General features: G+C 40.8%; 1 protein-coding gene across 3 annotated transcripts in view; it reads left to right on the top strand.

Annotated features, from left to right (window-relative positions):
- The first annotated feature begins 5,155 nt into the window (after positions 1-5,155).
- The window catches only part of GABRB2 (gamma-aminobutyric acid type A receptor subunit beta2), a 159,441-nt gene continuing 147,530 nt past the window's right edge, over positions 5,156-17,066 (top strand). For all 3 annotated transcript variants that reach the window (XM_068417201.1, XM_068417199.1, XM_068417200.1), the window contains exons 1-3: positions 5,156-5,232; positions 5,357-5,448; positions 6,304-6,371. In XM_068417201.1, the coding sequence (XP_068273302.1) occupies positions 5,156-5,232; positions 5,357-5,448; positions 6,304-6,371 (237 nt within the window). The remainder of the gene's footprint in view (positions 5,233-5,356; positions 5,449-6,303; positions 6,372-17,066) is intronic.

The following is a 17,066-nucleotide window of genomic DNA, read 5'->3' as shown; positions in this document are numbered from 1 at the left end:
TTTGACTCATAAAGTACAGCCTAGGCCAGTATCTGGGGTAAGTTCTTATCTATAGTATCTTTAACCCTGTGGAGATGCCATGCAGTGAGTCACAGAATGAACGCATATGAGCTCCAGCAAATAAAGTCCTACATAAGGATGTAAACCAATAAGAGACTATTACTTGCCCCTCCCATTTGCTCTTCTCTTGCAATAAGTGTAACTCATGCTGTATCAAGTGGTACTTGTTTCCTAAGCAACTTGTCAGACTCAGTTTCTACACAATACCGATCATTTGATTTTTTTTAAGGGCTAAGAGCAGTATAATTGGCAGGTCATACACTATTGCTTTCATTGATAGCTTTACCACTTTGGACTCTTCTATATAATACAGTAGTTGAAGCTAATATGAACCTGTAAATCCTGGAAGATTGTCACTATGGAAAAGTGATTCTGTTGTCCCTGAAAAGTAGAATCAAGGTACACCTGCATGAATAATTTTTCCTGTGTTTGTGATGTAACAGTGATCTTTATGCTGACGGGCTGATTGCTAAGGGGATGGCGTGTGGTACATGGACTGTGACGTACAAGATCTGAAAACCTAAAATGACAAGTGAAACCAAGATAAAGTATACTGAAACTTTGTTCAGGAAACTTCTACAAGGGTTGACTATGTTTTGTTTTGTTTTATTTTATTTTACATGAATTTATAGCTTTACAGGAGTTGGAAATGGAAATCATATATCAAAATAAATTATTGCTAAGATTCTTCTGTAAATTAGAGAATAAAATCTTATCTGATACATGGAAACAACTCTCATCTGAGAGTTTCTGATACTACTGTGTCTTCTCCAAATGCCCAAAAATTCAGGAAACATCATCTTCATAGAACTGTATTCATACCAGCCTGCTGAGGTGCAGTGAAAAGAATTTTTTTTTTAAAGTAGGATTTTGCCATTGTAACTTACATTACTTTTGATACAGTGCTACTGTTCTTGGGCTAGCATAAATCAGCATCTCTTCTGTCTCTATTGACTTGAGTGATTGTGGATCACTTGAGAACCTATCTTGAAATTCTTACTCCATCTGAAAGCTTTTTTATTTTTTGCATAATCATGCATAACACTTACAGCAAACCATTTGAAAGCCACTTTAGAGTAGTTCTCAGTACGTGGCCTGGGATATTGCTTGTGGTGACAGGAATATACTGCTACAGTCAAGGGTTGACAAGACGAGCGAAGTATGATGTTGCTTATAGCCCATTTGTTGCATAGTGTCACACACTGGTCAGCAAGGATTGTGGGCCATTAATTTTGAGTTATTTCGAGTGTATTCTTTTGCACTCCTCGAACTTGAAAGCTAAGAATCAAAATCTGCAATTGGCATTTAAAATATGACCATCTTTGCTGGCTTCTCTGCAAGATTATGGTACTTGTAATCTAATTGAGATATTTTTAGAGCTAGAAGTATCATATCCAGCTGGGAACCAGGTTGTTTCCCCATTGTAAGACACACAAAATTTAGATAGGAATCTTTAAACATGTTACATGAACAATTCTGCATCTTGCCAATACTGGCATTCACACCAGTTATTTCCTCTCCTTTTCAATCAAACACACAGACACAAGTGAGAAAAAAAAGAGGGGAATGATTTATTTGACAAGTTGCTTAAAATAAATGGGAGATTTTGAAGGTGCTGAGAAATTTTGAATGATGGAGATAGACCAGAACCCTGTGGTCAGAGAAAAAGTGGTACTGTCAGAAGTGCATAGCAAAGCATGAAACCATTTGCAAAAGGAAAAGTATTGTATGACTTTGTACTCTATGTCAATGTATAATGATGATACCCCTATCACATAGACTTGCTTGGGCACACAGAGCCTGGAATGGTGGTAAGGAAGTGTTACTGGTATAGACCCATTTAGACAGTTAGACAGTGGTGCATTTACAGGCAGCAAAAATGAGTTATGCAGATCATCCCAAGCATGGCTTAACAGAGCCTTTATACTTCCAAATCCCAAGGATATCCATTAATTTTCCATGCATAATGCACCATGATATCCATATGTATGGAAATTGTTTGAGGTATGTTCCATTCCTTGTTGCTGGAATAGCCAGGCTGAGAGCAGGTTTCACTACACATGGCAGCATGGTACTCTGGGTCCAGAACAAGCATTCCCTGATTATTAGCACATACACCAGATCAGAGAACAAATGCTACATATATTGGCATAGCTTGAATTCTTTGGGTGGACTATTCTAACATTCCCGTGGAAATATGGTACTTTTCTGCCCCTGATTTTATGTTGATACGTAAATAAAAAATTCCTATCAGTCCATCACTGAACATTACCAGCCTTCAGCCTCAGGTTCTTGTTGATATTTGTTTCATATTCAGACATGGTCAATGAAACATTTTTGTGGTGTAATGGTAATTAATAGCAGAGACTCAGAAATCAGGAGTGTCAGATGTAGTCCCAAGTTAGCACTTGCAGGTGAGTTTCACAGGGCAGATTAAAGTGTTTTACCTTGAGACCTCCTACTCTTATCATATGATTGCAGAAGAAAAAAAAAAGTGCCTATTATGCATCTAAAGTAAAATGATTCACTGCACAGAGTATCCACCATCTTCTTTTCAGGGCTATATTTTAAGAGGTTAGGCAGTGAAGCAGACTAGCTGTGTGAGAACAGAAACCTCCACTGGTGAACAGGCAGAGTGGCTCTGTAACATCAGCCATGGAACAGAAGGATGAAAACAGGGGGTGGTGGTGGTGTAATTTTAACAAATGCTTAAACATTCTTTACCTTAGTTGTTTGGGTTTTTTTTCTTTTGAATGCACAAATGAGACATTTTATATTTATCACACACAGAAAATCTTGTCTGTTCATCTGGAAAACTGTATTTTCTCCCTCTGTGTTACAAATTGTTACAATGGGAGAAAGTGGTTAAAATGTGTTGGACAAAACATCCCCCCCAAAGGATGTCTGTGTGGGTTTTTTTTAAGCAAAAATCAAGCAGATACTTACTCGATCTCAAAGGCACAATGTGGTGTTTTAAGGCAATGACCGGGCGGGGAGAGGGGGACATGATTTGTTCATCCCGCTGGAAATCCCGCCGGTGTGTTTCGCCCGCAGGACGGCGCGGCGGGGAAGTGCTCCGGGCCGGGGGGCTCCCGGGGCCCCGCTCCAGCGGCAGGTGGATGCTGCGGTGCTCGTCGCGGGGCTTCCCCGCTCTTTAGCGCTCCAGCCAAGGTAGCTGCCGGTCCCTATTAAATGGCTGCCTGCTTTTCGGGGCTGACGGCTGTTTTACGGGTTTGCTGTTTATTTTTTTAGCAGCCCTGCCGTCTCTCGGGGGCAGCTTCCCCCCACCCAGGTGAGGCTTCATCCCCCCTCCCCCCTGTCCGCCCCCACCTCAGCCCTTCCTCCCTCGCCCTTCCCGGGGAGCCACCCCCCAGCCCTGTACCCCTCCCGGATGCTCCTGCTCCCGGGCCAGAGTGCATGTATGTGTGGGCTTGGGGCCGTGCACACCCGGGGCGGCCTCGGCCATCAGGAGCAGCTCTCTCTGCTTTCCGCGGAGTGCAGGAGGCGGTGGCCGGGCCCGGGGGCGGCGGGGCAGGGCAGGGAGCTCCGGAGCGCCCCAGCCGTGTGCGTGCGGGACCGAGCTGTGCCGGCGAGCGAGCGGACTCTCCAGCCCGCCTTGCTCTGTGCAACACCCTCACCCGTGTCCCTCCCCACCACCCCCCCCCGTTTTTTTTCCTCTCCCCTCCCCCCTTCTCCCTCCACCCTCCTGCAGCGAGTTAAATATTTCTTTTGTTAATTGACGCCCCAAGTGTTCCCAATCCTTCTCCGCGCAGCCCGGGCCGGCCGAGGACGTGTGCACGCCCAGATCCGCTCGGTGGAGCAGCACAGATCCGCGGGGCCGGCGGGTATGTGCGTGAGGAGGAGGTGGAAAAGGAGCTACCAGCGCAAGGCAGATTTGCGAGGAATAATTTAACTCCGGTGTTTGCTGGTTTTCGGGGTTTTGTTTTTTTTCCTTCTCTCTCTCCTTTCTATCTCTTTTTTTCTGCTCAGGATTTAAATGTCACTCAAAGCATCCCCAAATCAGCTTTCCGTTCGTCTCCGGTTTCTTCCGAGGCATTAATTGGATCACACGCTACATTTGAAGAGCTCGGGTGTTTTACCCACGAAGGTAAGTGGGCTTATGAACCTGCACTGGGTCTGGATGGTCACTAAAAGCTTGACTGCTTTTCAGGGGGGTGTTTTTCATCCCCTTCTCCCCGCTTCCCCAGCCCCGTGGCCAGGCTTAGCTCTACCTGAGGAACTTAGATCCCTGGGTTAAACATCGGTCGATATATGGAAAATGCGCCGGCGGACCCGGCTGGGGGAGGGGGGGGGGGGGGGGGGAGCGGGGCCGTGGGGTCTCCGCGCCCGCCCCTCAAGCACCAGCTAATGACCCTTGGGAGCCGGCGGCGACAGCTGGCGACCCCCTCCGTCCCCAATGCCTCTGCCCCTGGAACAGCGCCTGGCAGCACAGTAAGGAACTAAACAGCCTAATCCCCTTTTACAAGAAAGTGTTCGTCATCATTTTTTTTTATGAGAAATACTGTAGGCGCCCATCTCCCCTCCTCCCCCACCGCCCGCCCCCGTTGCAAGCGCCGGCTCCTTTGCCCGCACCTCGCCTCGCTTCAGGCGGTTCTTTCCAGGGACCAAAAAGTTAAGCTGCCCCCTTTCGCCCCCACCTGCCCCTGGCGACATACGTACGCTGTACATTCCCCTTTTTAACCTATTCCCCTTCTGTCTAATCCGAGTCCGTCCAGCCCCCGCCCCCCCACTTTAAACTGTGTTTCAAAGACGCTGTACTCTGCAACTCCTAAAACTTCTCTTCTTGCTGTGATTTATATTCTTCGCTAACAAAAAGGACAACAAAAATGTACTCGATCCTCCTGTAGATGACTTTTTTTTTTTTTTAATAATGCATTTCCTTCTTCCCCTTTAATTTTTTTTTTTTTTTTCTGGCAAGGAAATTTGCTCCATCTCCAGCAGCAACCACTGCTCCTTTTGATGTTGTGGTACGCCGTGCGCATGCGCTTCACAGTAGAATTACTGCACTGGCCAGAATAAGTTGGATCTCTTCTTCTCTTCACTGAAACCCTAAATCATATCAAAAGCTAAAGGGATGCTGAGAGTCCGGAAAAAGGGTTACTTTGGGATTTGGTCGTTCCCTTTAATAATAGCCGTGGTGTGTGCACAGAGGTAAGTGATGAAGGTGTCTCTTTTGCTTTACTTTGAATTGCACTGCGTGCTGCTACTGAGAGGAATGTACAGCTTGGGTCTGAGAAATAAGAAATAATACAGTATTATTCTTTTTCTTCTTTAGTGTCAATGACCCTAGTAATATGTCACTGGTAAAAGAGACCGTGGATAGACTGCTGAAGGGCTATGACATTCGCTTGAGGCCAGATTTTGGAGGTAATTTGACTGCTTTTGAATAAGAGAGATTACACCATATCCGGGCTGTGTACCTTTGGTGTGTGGTTTTAAAACGCGTTGTGGGTGCTGTTGCTTTGGGGTGAGTGTGTGTGTTGCCATTTTCTCAAGCTGATCCAAAGTTAAGCCCATTGTTACTCAATTTTCTTAGCACAGGATGCTCTTAATGCCATCACTTAAATCTCATGCATATTTGTAATCGGTCCCTCATTTTGTGTGTGCTGATACTTTATTAACCTATATTTAAACCGTTGTTTAATTGGTTTTATCGAGATGCAAATCTCTTAAGTTTACCCAACGTTTGTTCCTCTCAGCCTAATGTGCCTGTGATCACAGTTACTATTTTTGAGTACAAGATGTGCTGTTAACTGATACAAAAATGTCATTTAACCCCCTGCGTGCTACCACTTCGAACTAATTGGTTTATTTCGGACGTATGGGTGTCCCCTTCCTCCCCCCCACCCCCTGGGCTTACTGGCCGCTGTCCCCTGGGCTGCCCCTTCCAGCGCAGGGCTGAGGGTGGCGAGCTGGGTCGCGGCCGCGGAGAGCCGCGCTGTTAACACGTGTGTGCGCGTTACATAAAGCGGCGGTGCCGCTGGCGGGGGGCGCACCGGGTGAGCCCGGTGCCCACGCCCGCGGAGCGGTGGGGGCCTGCTGTTGCTTGCTTTTGGGAGGGCGGGGGAGAGAGGGCGTGGGGAACACTTTTTGCCTTCCTCCTGACTTTCTGGGTTTGTTTAAACGTCGTTTCATTTCTACGCGGTCTTAGTCCTGCTAACTCTGGTAAGAACGAGTTAACTTCTTAGAGATCACATTGCGGACCATCTTGTTGGTTTGCAGGTCCCCCAGTGGCTGTTGGCATGAACATAGACATTGCCAGTATAGATATGGTCTCAGAAGTCAATATGGTGAGTATTTAGGTTTGCGGGCTGGTTGCTTTCTGAGGGGGTGGCTGCCGCTTCCCCCGCCTCTGCCAAGGCGGAGCGGCGCTCGCGGGCGTGCGGGGATCCGGCGTGGCTTCCTACCCCCGGGCACGCCGCCTCCTAGAGGGTCGGCTGGGCGGGAGGGGGCGGGAGGAGGGTCGTGTCTGCCCCCTTCCCCGAGCGATGGAGTCGGGGGAGGTGGGAGCCCCGGGGCGACAGCGGCGGCCGCAAGGCCGGTTCCTGCGGCAGCGCTCCCGAGGCGCTGCCGCCCGCACGGCCGCGCCGCGCCGCCTTGCCGCGAGCAACGGCGCCCCCTGCCGGCTGCGCGCGCGCACGGCACCCCGCCGCCACCTGGCCGCGCTGCCGCTCCGCGGGGCGCCGAGCGGAGGGGGCCGCACCCGCGCATCGGACCCGCGCCTCGCGCCGCTGGGCTCCCCGCCGACTCCACCTCTTCGGGTTCGCGGGGAAACGGAGGCGAGGTTTTAACGGCTAACCTGGTCTGATGCCTTTCTTGGTTTAACTTTTTTTGGTGATATCGCAAAAATAATTTGCCGTTTTCTTTCAGCAGCGCACTTTGGATTAAAAAAACACAGTGGATTTTACTTCTGTGTGTATCCAAACTTACCATTTTTTTTTTTTGTAGCCTGACACTGTTCTGGATGGTTGTGACTGAGTCAATGATTTTACATGTTTAAATTTTAAAGACATTTGTTTCTTCTGTCTGAATGGTCTGAACTGACTGCTCAAATGCTGAAACTTGTTCATGGCATAATAACTCAACACTTTCTATGTTTGCTTTCATTATCTGTGAGACTAATGAAGTGTGGAGAAAACTGGAGAAGTCTCACATTCATACTGTAGAAGAAGCTGTTCTTGGTTTAGACTAAACTTCTGTAACGTTCACTTTTCTGATTTGGAAATGTTTGGGGTCAAGTTTTGAAGTTTTTATCTTAACTTACATCCTACTGGCCTAATACTCTTAGGGGTTTACACAAGAAGGACAAAATAAAAACACTGAAGCATGGTAGCAGCAACTGATACAAAATAAATGTGTGTTTGTGAAATATTTGTTACTAGTGATAGAAGTTGATTGTTTGAAACAAACTCCATCCTTCTTGAAGAAGTTGTAAGGAAACATCTTTCTCAATACAAATGTGATTTTAGGGATGCTGCTGTAGCTGTAATGATGCATTTGAAAATATTATTTTGAAAGTTATTGGTTGTGTTAATATCATTCTGCTACCGAAATATTTTGTTTAGTTGCTCAGTGGCATGTTTGGGTTCTCAGACATGTTGCATTGAATGAATTGGCAAACATTTGTTCTTAAAGTGGATACATTGTGTGATGTATAGGAGTTTTTTCATAACGTAAAATACAGCCCTTGGCCTAATTTGAGGATGACATTACTGGTGGTTGTACTGTGAGACTGGGAGATCTTGGTGACAGCTTGATAGGGCTCTTTTCCAAGATACCAGGAAAACTCTGAATAATTTCACTTTGAGCAACATTACTTGTGAAATATTTCTAAGTGGCTAAAATGGCCTTCCAAACTTTGTTTCAGTAAACTTGTAACTTATTACTCTACCTTCAGGAGCTTTAAGTGCAAAGAAAGAGAATGGCATTGTATTTTGTACCACTTGCTTTTCCTTAAAAGGACTATGGGTAGGAGAGATGGACATACAGAGTTATTTCTTAGCCATGAGCAGCGTGGGAATGATGAGGGTTTTCTTGATGGAACTGCAATCTACTAGGTCAGTGTTATATCCTTGCATCTCTTCAAAACTGTGGAAGGTAGCGCCAAATGTTTTTTTTGCGAAAAGATTGTGAGGATTCTTGTGAATCTTCTTTTCTTTGTTATTTTCAATGATTTCTAGAAAATTGGTCTCCAATTAAAGGTGATAGCATATCAGAATAGTGTGATCTGACACTTACGGACTAACTATAAAACTGAGCATTATTTCTAGTATTCTGTAGTCAGTTTGTTGTCTTTCTATAATGAAATGTTTGACCTTTGTGAGAAAAGTCTTTTCAGACTATCTGCAGAACTCTGAGGGGAGGGAGGGAAATGTATAGGTAATTTTGTCCCACACACTTGCGTAAAGCATTTAAGCAGCTACCTATTTCTTAAAACCAGGCATTCATTTTACATGGTCTTTTTCACTTACTATTTCAGAAGAGATTCCAAACCAAGATTATTTTCTTAATCTGCTTAACTGTAAAATGTTCCATGTAACAGTTCATTTTACAATGATCTGTATAGCATAACAAGTACTAATATACCCTGAGAGGCCTGAAATAAATGAGAAGAGAGACATGCAAGCAGGCAACAAAATACTTAGTATACAAGGCCTTAACTTTTTCCTTGTAAAGTCACCAGAACTTGGGGTAGAAATCAGGAGGAATATCAATGAATGCTAGCTGATGCAAAGCCTTCTGAGATAATGAGAAACACAGAAAGAATCTTTTGGATTTATGGACCTACTTTCTGAGTGATGGACTTGCTGTTGCTTTGCCTGTAGTCATGGCAAACACCACTGAGATAAAGGCAAATCATTGCCTGGGGTCATGTATTAACATTAATGGAATCAAACTTTTGCCTTGGGAGGAAAGCTAAATAATCATAGTTATTTAGCTTGAGATAATTTCTGTCAATTCTAATGTTAACTTACTTTAAAATTATCATACTTACATTTCTCTTCCAGTCTTGACACATTCCATCTACCATAAACATTTGTGCTGCTCTGTAGGCAGAAGGCTTGTCTCCAGTGTCATGAAGTAAATCATGAAGTTTTTACTTTGTTGAACAGGAGAATTTAGAGTCACTGTGTTAGAAAGTAAATATGTGTTTAGAATGTTCAAGAATATTATTGTTCACTTTGAATTCTTAAAGAGGTGATAAATACTTTACATTGTAACAAACTCACAGTGTAACAGGCTTTACAGCTGCCTTCCAAATATTTCTTTTATGTAACAGAGTTGAAACTGTAAACTGTTTAACCTTTCGTAGTGAGAAACTTGAACTGGCATATATCTTCGTTGTCAAAAATGGTTTCTGAGTACTGGTACTTGTGAACATAATTCCTTCCGGCTCTGGGGAATGCACTGAATGCACACGAGAAAAGTGACAACTTCAGGCGTATGTGGTCGTTGACAAGTGTCATGACTATTTGGAGTTATTTTTCTGTATTTTGCAAAGAAATAATGTACGTCAGGTAATGATTTTATGCAGTATGATAATGATTATGGCTAATTCCACTCACCTGTCTGGACCAGGCCCTGCAGTATTGTTGAGTGTACGCTTTATGCTAGTTATACTGTAGATTTTCTTAAGGTTTCCCTTATTCAGATAACAATGGACAACAAACATGGAGAGGTGTGAAAGCTACTAACATGTTTTTCCTAGGCTAATGAATTTGATCTTACATAAGATTAGCCGTATTGCTGTTAAGTCTAATACAGTGTTATCAAGATAGTTTCCTGGTGTTTCTTACTGTTCTTGAATTTTCTCTTAGCTTTGTTTTCCTTAGTATTAACCACTCATTGTAAAAATAATATCTCCAGAGAGCTTAATAGTCTCCTTTTTTTCTTTTTCTTTTTTTTTTTTTATAACCAGTGCTAGCTGGGACGTCACATTTTCATCTCTTTAGTTTATTATTGGAGTAGACCCCTTGACAACACAGCAACTAAGACTGTTCTTGATTCTAATTTTCTCCTCTTTCCTCCCAACAGTTCCCTCATAAACTGTTTTAAAAAAATGGTACAGGTTCATTAAGAAATACAGAAATTTCTTCTCTAGACGCTACTGGAGATTCTGCATAACGTGCACTTGATCTATCTAGATAAGACGTGGGGATTTCTATGGATAATGTTTGTCACGGGGTGGTTTTTAATGTCTTGGCTTATTCCCTATTAAATAGGTCAACATTTTGTTTGTGTTTTTTTTGTTTTTTTTTTTTCTTCCTTTCTTGATATGTGGCTATTCTGGGATTCTCTCTTGAAAAGAGAGAGAAATGTTCCATGAATATATTTTTTTGTTTAACCCAGGAAATACACTTTTTTTGAGGTAACGGGTTGTATGTTTAATTAAACATAAGTATTCATGCTGTGGGTCACTGGGGTTCTGCAGAGAGGAATCTGAACAGTTTGTTTAAAGTGTTTGCTTGCTTATCATAGTACAGATTTTGGCACATGGACTCAGTATGTGTACATGGAGTTAAATAGATAGAATAGATTGTTTTGTCTTAGTGGGAGCCATTAGGGTTGATTGAGTGCATAATCCTTCCATCAAGTGGGAGTTGGAGAAACAAAGGAGCTGTTATCCTCTGTCAGGGAAAGGTTTAGTTATTAGTGTATGCCAAGTTTTATACAACAGAACCTAATAACTTCAAAGGTCTAAAAAAAAAAGCAGCTTTTTGTGTTATGTTTCACTTCTGTGTTCAAGATATGCCAAAGTCGCATAAAATAGTAAATAGTAAGTATAATACTCATAGATCAGAATATTCTCAGTCTAAAAAAGTACAGGCACAGCTGTAATTTGCTGATAGACCTGTGACTTTCAGTTGCTCTGGATGATAGAGACCCACTACTGGTTTCTTAAAATCTCTCATGTTTTCTTGAGGTATTTTAAGTAGGGGACATTAACAAAGCTCAAGAGATGTAGGTTTAAATTATGAAAACAATGGGAGCTGTGTGGCAGCAGTTACCTTTATGTGTGAAAAGGGAAGAGATGGCTTGTGATATAAAGAGAAATGGGGGTTAAGTGGTAAGGAAATAGGGTGGAGTTGTTCCAAACCAGAAAACTCAAGGGAAAAGTCCTGGCAAAGAAAAATGAAGAGAAAGAAAATCATAAAACGTGAAAAAGTGTCCTTTGTACACTGGTATAGAAAGAGGTGAGGAAAATGGTTCCTGTCAGCAATATCTTCTTTTGTCGATCCATTCTGCGTGTTGTTCTGCATGACCCGTAGAGAGAATAAGGAGAGAACAGGACTGAAAATGCATTGAAAAGGAAATATTAGAAATATTGAGAAGGTGTTGCTTCCCTAATCCCAAGTACTTCCTGCTGCAAGAGATTTTTGGTTTTGTTATTTCCCCTGTGTCATAGAGGCATGTGCTGCTTCACACAAAATTGCATTTCTCAGCGGATAGTTTGAATTTGGCTCTTGCCAAATTGTTGTGCTTGTACACTGCTGACTCATACTGAAGTGTCTACAGAGACTCCTGTGAATGCAGAGTAGGTGATGTATATCTTAAAGTCAGAACTTTTTTTACTGAAAGCCCTGTTTCACCTGTTCCTTCAGTTATTGTTTGGGATAACATCACAAGACCTTTAATTTCAAACTGGAGTACGTTAACATTTGTATGGATTTCCATTTCTTGTTACTACATGTCTCTAATTCATACATTTTCCTTTCTTAGCTTTAAGAAATGCAAAAGTAAATAAGAGCTCCCATGTTCAAGTAAAATGTTTATTCTTAGGGACTAAAGCAAGTATTCCTGTTGGTATGCTATGTGTGGATGAAGTTTTCATGTTGGTTTTGCTAGAATATATGTAGCCACAGTATGAAATGATTTCTCTAGAACATATATGCAGAAATTTAGCGAGCTTGTAACTACTTTTATAAGCTAGTTCAGAGCAATAATGTTACATATATTTGTATAATTATGTGTATCTATATTATATATATCTAGAAGCATGACATAATCCTTGTTTCTTTTTAAGGTCAGTATAAATGGTTTGTTAATTGGAGTGCACTTTCAGTGTGCTACAGTGTTGCAAAACTTTAATCAGTAGAAAATCTTCTTGTTTCATTGGTGGTGGTGATTTTTCAAAATGATCACTTGCTTCCACAGACCAGGGGATGTCTGTCAGTGATTTAAAGAGATTGCCTTGGAGGTGATTTGTACAACTGAATTAATAATTATTGCCTTCTTGTTTTTAGAAAGCCTTGACCTATAAATATTTAAGTAATTTGGCTCCTGCCATAAAAGAAAAGATATATTTATCTTTCATATGTTTTATGAGCAGTGTCTTGGTGCTAAAGCGTTGGAATGAACATGAAGTGTACTTTGTTAGCTCCTACTATAGGCTGTTTTATTTCATAACTTCTGTATTGAAAATCACATAAAATCTTTATAGATGAGCCATGTAGTAGAATGAAGGATTTTTTTATGTTGTGCTCTACAAACTTGTAACAAGTTTAAGCTGTTCCAATGGTTGTATTTGTGCTTCTTAGTGACTGTAAAGTCTGTCAGTGCACCATGACTAAATCTTTATTATTCCTCCCCCCCTTTTTTATCCTCATACCCCGTGCAGCCCTCTGCAAGGTTTATAGTAGAACCGTTAGTATTCAACCATGCTGAAGTACAGTTTTATATACTAATAGTTTCTTTATTTTTTTAGAAGTAATCCAGACTCCCTGTAGACTTTTAGTGGCTAATGCTGTAGATCTCAGCAAGTGCTTTACGTAAATAAGATTTAGTCTCTTAATTTCAAAGGAGGGTGCTCATCCATGAGGTAATTTTTGAAATGCCTTGTCTAAGTAATGGAAGATAGAATCTTGTTTGTCTTTAGAGTTAAGAACTTTAGAAACAGTCAAAAATCTGGAGTTATTAATACTGAAAAATTGGCTACTATGGATGGATGCAATCTTTAATTTAAAAATAGTATGCATAATTACGTTAAAATTGTAGGCATACTGTGGGTTGACAAAAAGATAAACAGGACAGGAGCAGCCTTTGTGCTTTATTGTAATTACTCTTACTATGCTTCCACAGGGATTCCCACGCTGCCCACATTTCTTGACAGTAGTGTTATGTACAATGGACATATAATGGCTACTATAACACAAGCCTTGTAAGAACAGCGATATAGTGGGCATATTTACAGTTATAGTCTTACCTGTCTGAAGGCCAGGTTGTGAAGTAGCAGTGCTTTCACTTTATAGGTTTTGCCTACGAAGATCTTTGCATAAATTGTCTGGCTAAGTATTTTCAAATTAGCTAATCGATGCAAAGATTCTCCCAGACTTGGAATCACATCTACTGCACGTGTCTTTTTTTGTATGAGTTTTGTAAATAAGTATGTAAATACTTCCCAACTAAAACTAAAATTTCTGTTCTAAATACGAAAAGACATCTAATATTCATGAGGTTGCCATGTATGCACCTGAATATAGAATTTGTAGATCATATTTAACATAGGTTATCACAGACCAGATAAAGCATTTTGAGTTTGAGCTCTTTCCATGTCCCCAGACTTAAAGAACAAGGAGACTGTGCTATTTCTGTCTGTCTTGAGCTGCTTTTTGCGTATCTCTATCAAGGTTAAATCCTATTAATTTTTATTGTGTAAATACTGACAGAGGGATTCATTTGTTAGCTTTCAAGTAATAAGAATATAGCTATGTGGGAAAAAAGCAACCCTTCTGCGAGATGTGTTTTGCATTTCAAATGTGTGCAGTTGTAGTAGATACAGCAGTTCAGAGTATTTCCACTGATTTTCCCATATCAGACAAATCAGTGATTCATTGTGATTGTGCTGAAAGGCAATTCAGCTCTATAAATTTTGAACAAGTAGAAATAAAAATTACAGGAAGTTTGGCCTTGGACAAGGATATTATTTTAAATTTCCCTAGTGAATACATATTAAAAAATATGCATCTGCTTGAAGTGGAAAGTCCTTGTTCCAGTGCCTGCTCTCTGGACTATTTCTTCTTTCTTTTCTTCTTTAATGAATAGGCATTTCCATTAACTAAGCAACTCTGAAAATGGATGAAAAACCAGATTTTTCCTTCACAGTTCAGTGTCCCAATTGCTGGTCTTGAATGTCTCCTTCCCGTGGTCACGAGTTTTTAATTCTTGACTGCATAGTAGCATGGGTGCAGTGAATCTCTATTCTAGATGGCTTATTAGCCTATGGCGGTTGTGAGTGGAACCATTCAGGTTGCAGAGAACCAGGAACAGAGGTCTTTCATGTCATGAATTAAACTACGAAAAGCTGCCAACACATTCGTTAACTTCTCTGCTGGAAATTTTTTTGCATTACAGTAACCATGACTTGCTCTTATGTGAGGCATAACTAGCTTTATCTACTTTTTCATGAGATTTAAATATTGTAAACCTGTCTGAATGGGCTTAAGTAGGAACAACATGCCTGTTCACCTGGCACAGCTCCATCCTGAATAGAAGTGCAGTACAGATATTCAGGAATTGGGAAACTAAAGAGTCAAAATGGCAGAAACTCCAGAGGTGAATCATCACAGACAATGTTCTTGAAAAGTTCTTTTGGACTGACATAGGGCAAAGGGCCCTAATGTGCAAAATGCCCTAGATGTTTTTTTTTAGATACAACCCTTGGGGAAAAATGGGGCAGAAAGCATAGAGTTAGGTAAAGGTCATGCTTAACCCATTTGAGATAAGAAGGACTTCCAGAAAAGTTTGTGGGTTTTTGTATATTTTGGGTGTCTGAGAACTGTGACTTTTGTGCTTTAGATTTTCAGAAGTGTTTCTCATTCAACTTCTTCTGTTGCGTAGGGCTGTGAAACAGCCAGAAGTTCCTCTTGCTTTCAAGGAACTGAAGGCATTTTTTTCTCAGTAAGAACTATTTATTAAAACATGTAATAACTAAGTGTCTGAATAAGATACTGAAGCCTTTTGAAAAACTATTCACTGCCATGGATGCAGAGCCCTTTTGAAAATCTGGTCCCAATTTGTATTGCATTTTTTTTTAATGGAAGTTTAAATTGTTTTTTAATACTTGGAACAGAGATCCTTTCTGCTCAACTGAGCAAAATTAGTGCTCAAACTTGTCTGTTCTCTGTATAGACCTTTAAAAAGGTGATTTGTAAAAAAATATATACATACTTTATTGCATCCATTTAGCAAAAGTAGTGAAATATTGTTAAGTCCTTATGGTCCATAAGCGTAAGTGTGTGTTGTGATTTGCATAACAGTTATTACCCAAGAGTCCAGAAGTCGTTATGGTCCATTGTGTAATACATCTTTGCTTCTATTATAAAGTATATTTTTGGGTTAATAGACCCCGCAGCTCCAAAGGAGTTTTAGAGCATTGTGGAAATTTTGTTTCTTTCAAGGACTGCTGACCCAATAGGCTCTCTTGGCTCCCTCAGGGGTGTCAGAGTAATAATGTTTATCCATATTTGACAAGATGTGCACTGAAGGAGTAATAAAATTTAAGTAAAAAAATTATTTTGAAGGTCCAGTAGACTGAGGTTCTAAATTAAACAATTTAGGAGTATAACCCTTTTATTATTCCTTATTATGAAATGATTTATTCTTTTAGATAACATAGAGGGAAGAAGGAAATAGGATTAAATATGCACATCATACTTATAAATGAAAAGCAGCATTTTGCAACTAATTGCATCGTTTCACTAATCATGTAAGTCCAGAAATGACCAAGGAAGCCTTTTAATCAATCTGAAATTTTCCTAAAATATATGTCAACGCTCAATCTGTTATACTGTCCTGTTGCTCTTTTTCACTGATGTTTTGCAATGCAAGATGCTTTTAGGAATTCCATCCCCAATAGAATTAGAGATGTAATGTTCATATCTTGTAGCATATGCCACCTTAGGTTGCTCAGGATGAAATGCTTAACAACCTAAGTAGATAGAAAAATGACTTGCAAAATTACTTTAGTTTTTCAATTTTGAAAGAAGCCTTTCAAAGGCGTAGGAACGTTTACTGAGTTAAGCGTAGCTGAGACCTTTCATATCAAGTTTCAGTCAAAAATATATTATTATAGCTGACGTATAAGTCCCTGACAAATAGATTTGTAATGGAAATCCCAGGAGACTCTTAACTATAATCATTCTTGTTAGTGTAAATGCCTAGAAATTAATACAGTTTTCATTGATCTACTGTTACGTGACACAAGTGACTGCTTACAGAGAAATCCATAATAGTTCTAGTTAACTGGCTGCATTCAAAATTGCAGTTAAAAGTACCCACCTCTGTGCATAGGCTTTGCAGAATGCTTCTGTGAGCTCGAGTTCCACATGAGACTTGTTTGGAAGTCTTAAAATGTGTAAATCTGACGCTGGTTTTTCCATGGAGGCTATATCTGCCCTGTCTTCGCAGAAGATTTGTGGGTGCTTCAATGACTTGAAATGCAATACAAGGTGCCTCCTATAATGCCTCAGACATTAAGTGTGAATGGAGACAGGGTAGTAGTCTCCAAAATTGTTGCTGTGCAATAGGTGCTCTTTTGAAGTGAATGGATGTACTTGGTAGTTTTTATTGGCCAGAAAGTCGTAACACCTTGCTGGCAGCTTTGATTTAAGGATATTAAAAGCTGATGAGTCCAATCGTAGGAAGAGTGTACTTTTTTACTCTTAGTCTTAAGTCTGTACCATAACTAAATGCATTGATGAGGCAGCATGAGGAGGCTCATGTGATTTCTACGAGGGCTAAAATTTTCCTCTTGATAAATGGAAGACATCAGTTTACTTCAATGACTTTCTGGCATCCTTTTTTTTACTTTGAGTTAAATGAACAAAAATGAACCTTTTTGTTCTGAATCATAAAATCATCTTGGGTGAGGTAGATGGTAATGCAAAATCTTAAATAGAATTCAATTTTGATTACCTTTTTAATTGAACTGACTTTTGAGAACACAATCATGTATGAACTTTTGATATGGCATTTGACATTTTAGA

The sequence above is a fragment of the Nyctibius grandis genome, chromosome 22 (assembly GCF_013368605.1).
Source record: "Nyctibius grandis isolate bNycGra1 chromosome 22, bNycGra1.pri, whole genome shotgun sequence".
Classification (NCBI taxonomy): domain Eukaryota; kingdom Metazoa; phylum Chordata; class Aves; order Nyctibiiformes; family Nyctibiidae; genus Nyctibius; species Nyctibius grandis.
Note: the sequence above shows the minus strand (reverse complement) of the source record. Positions and strands in the feature narration are given on the sequence as shown.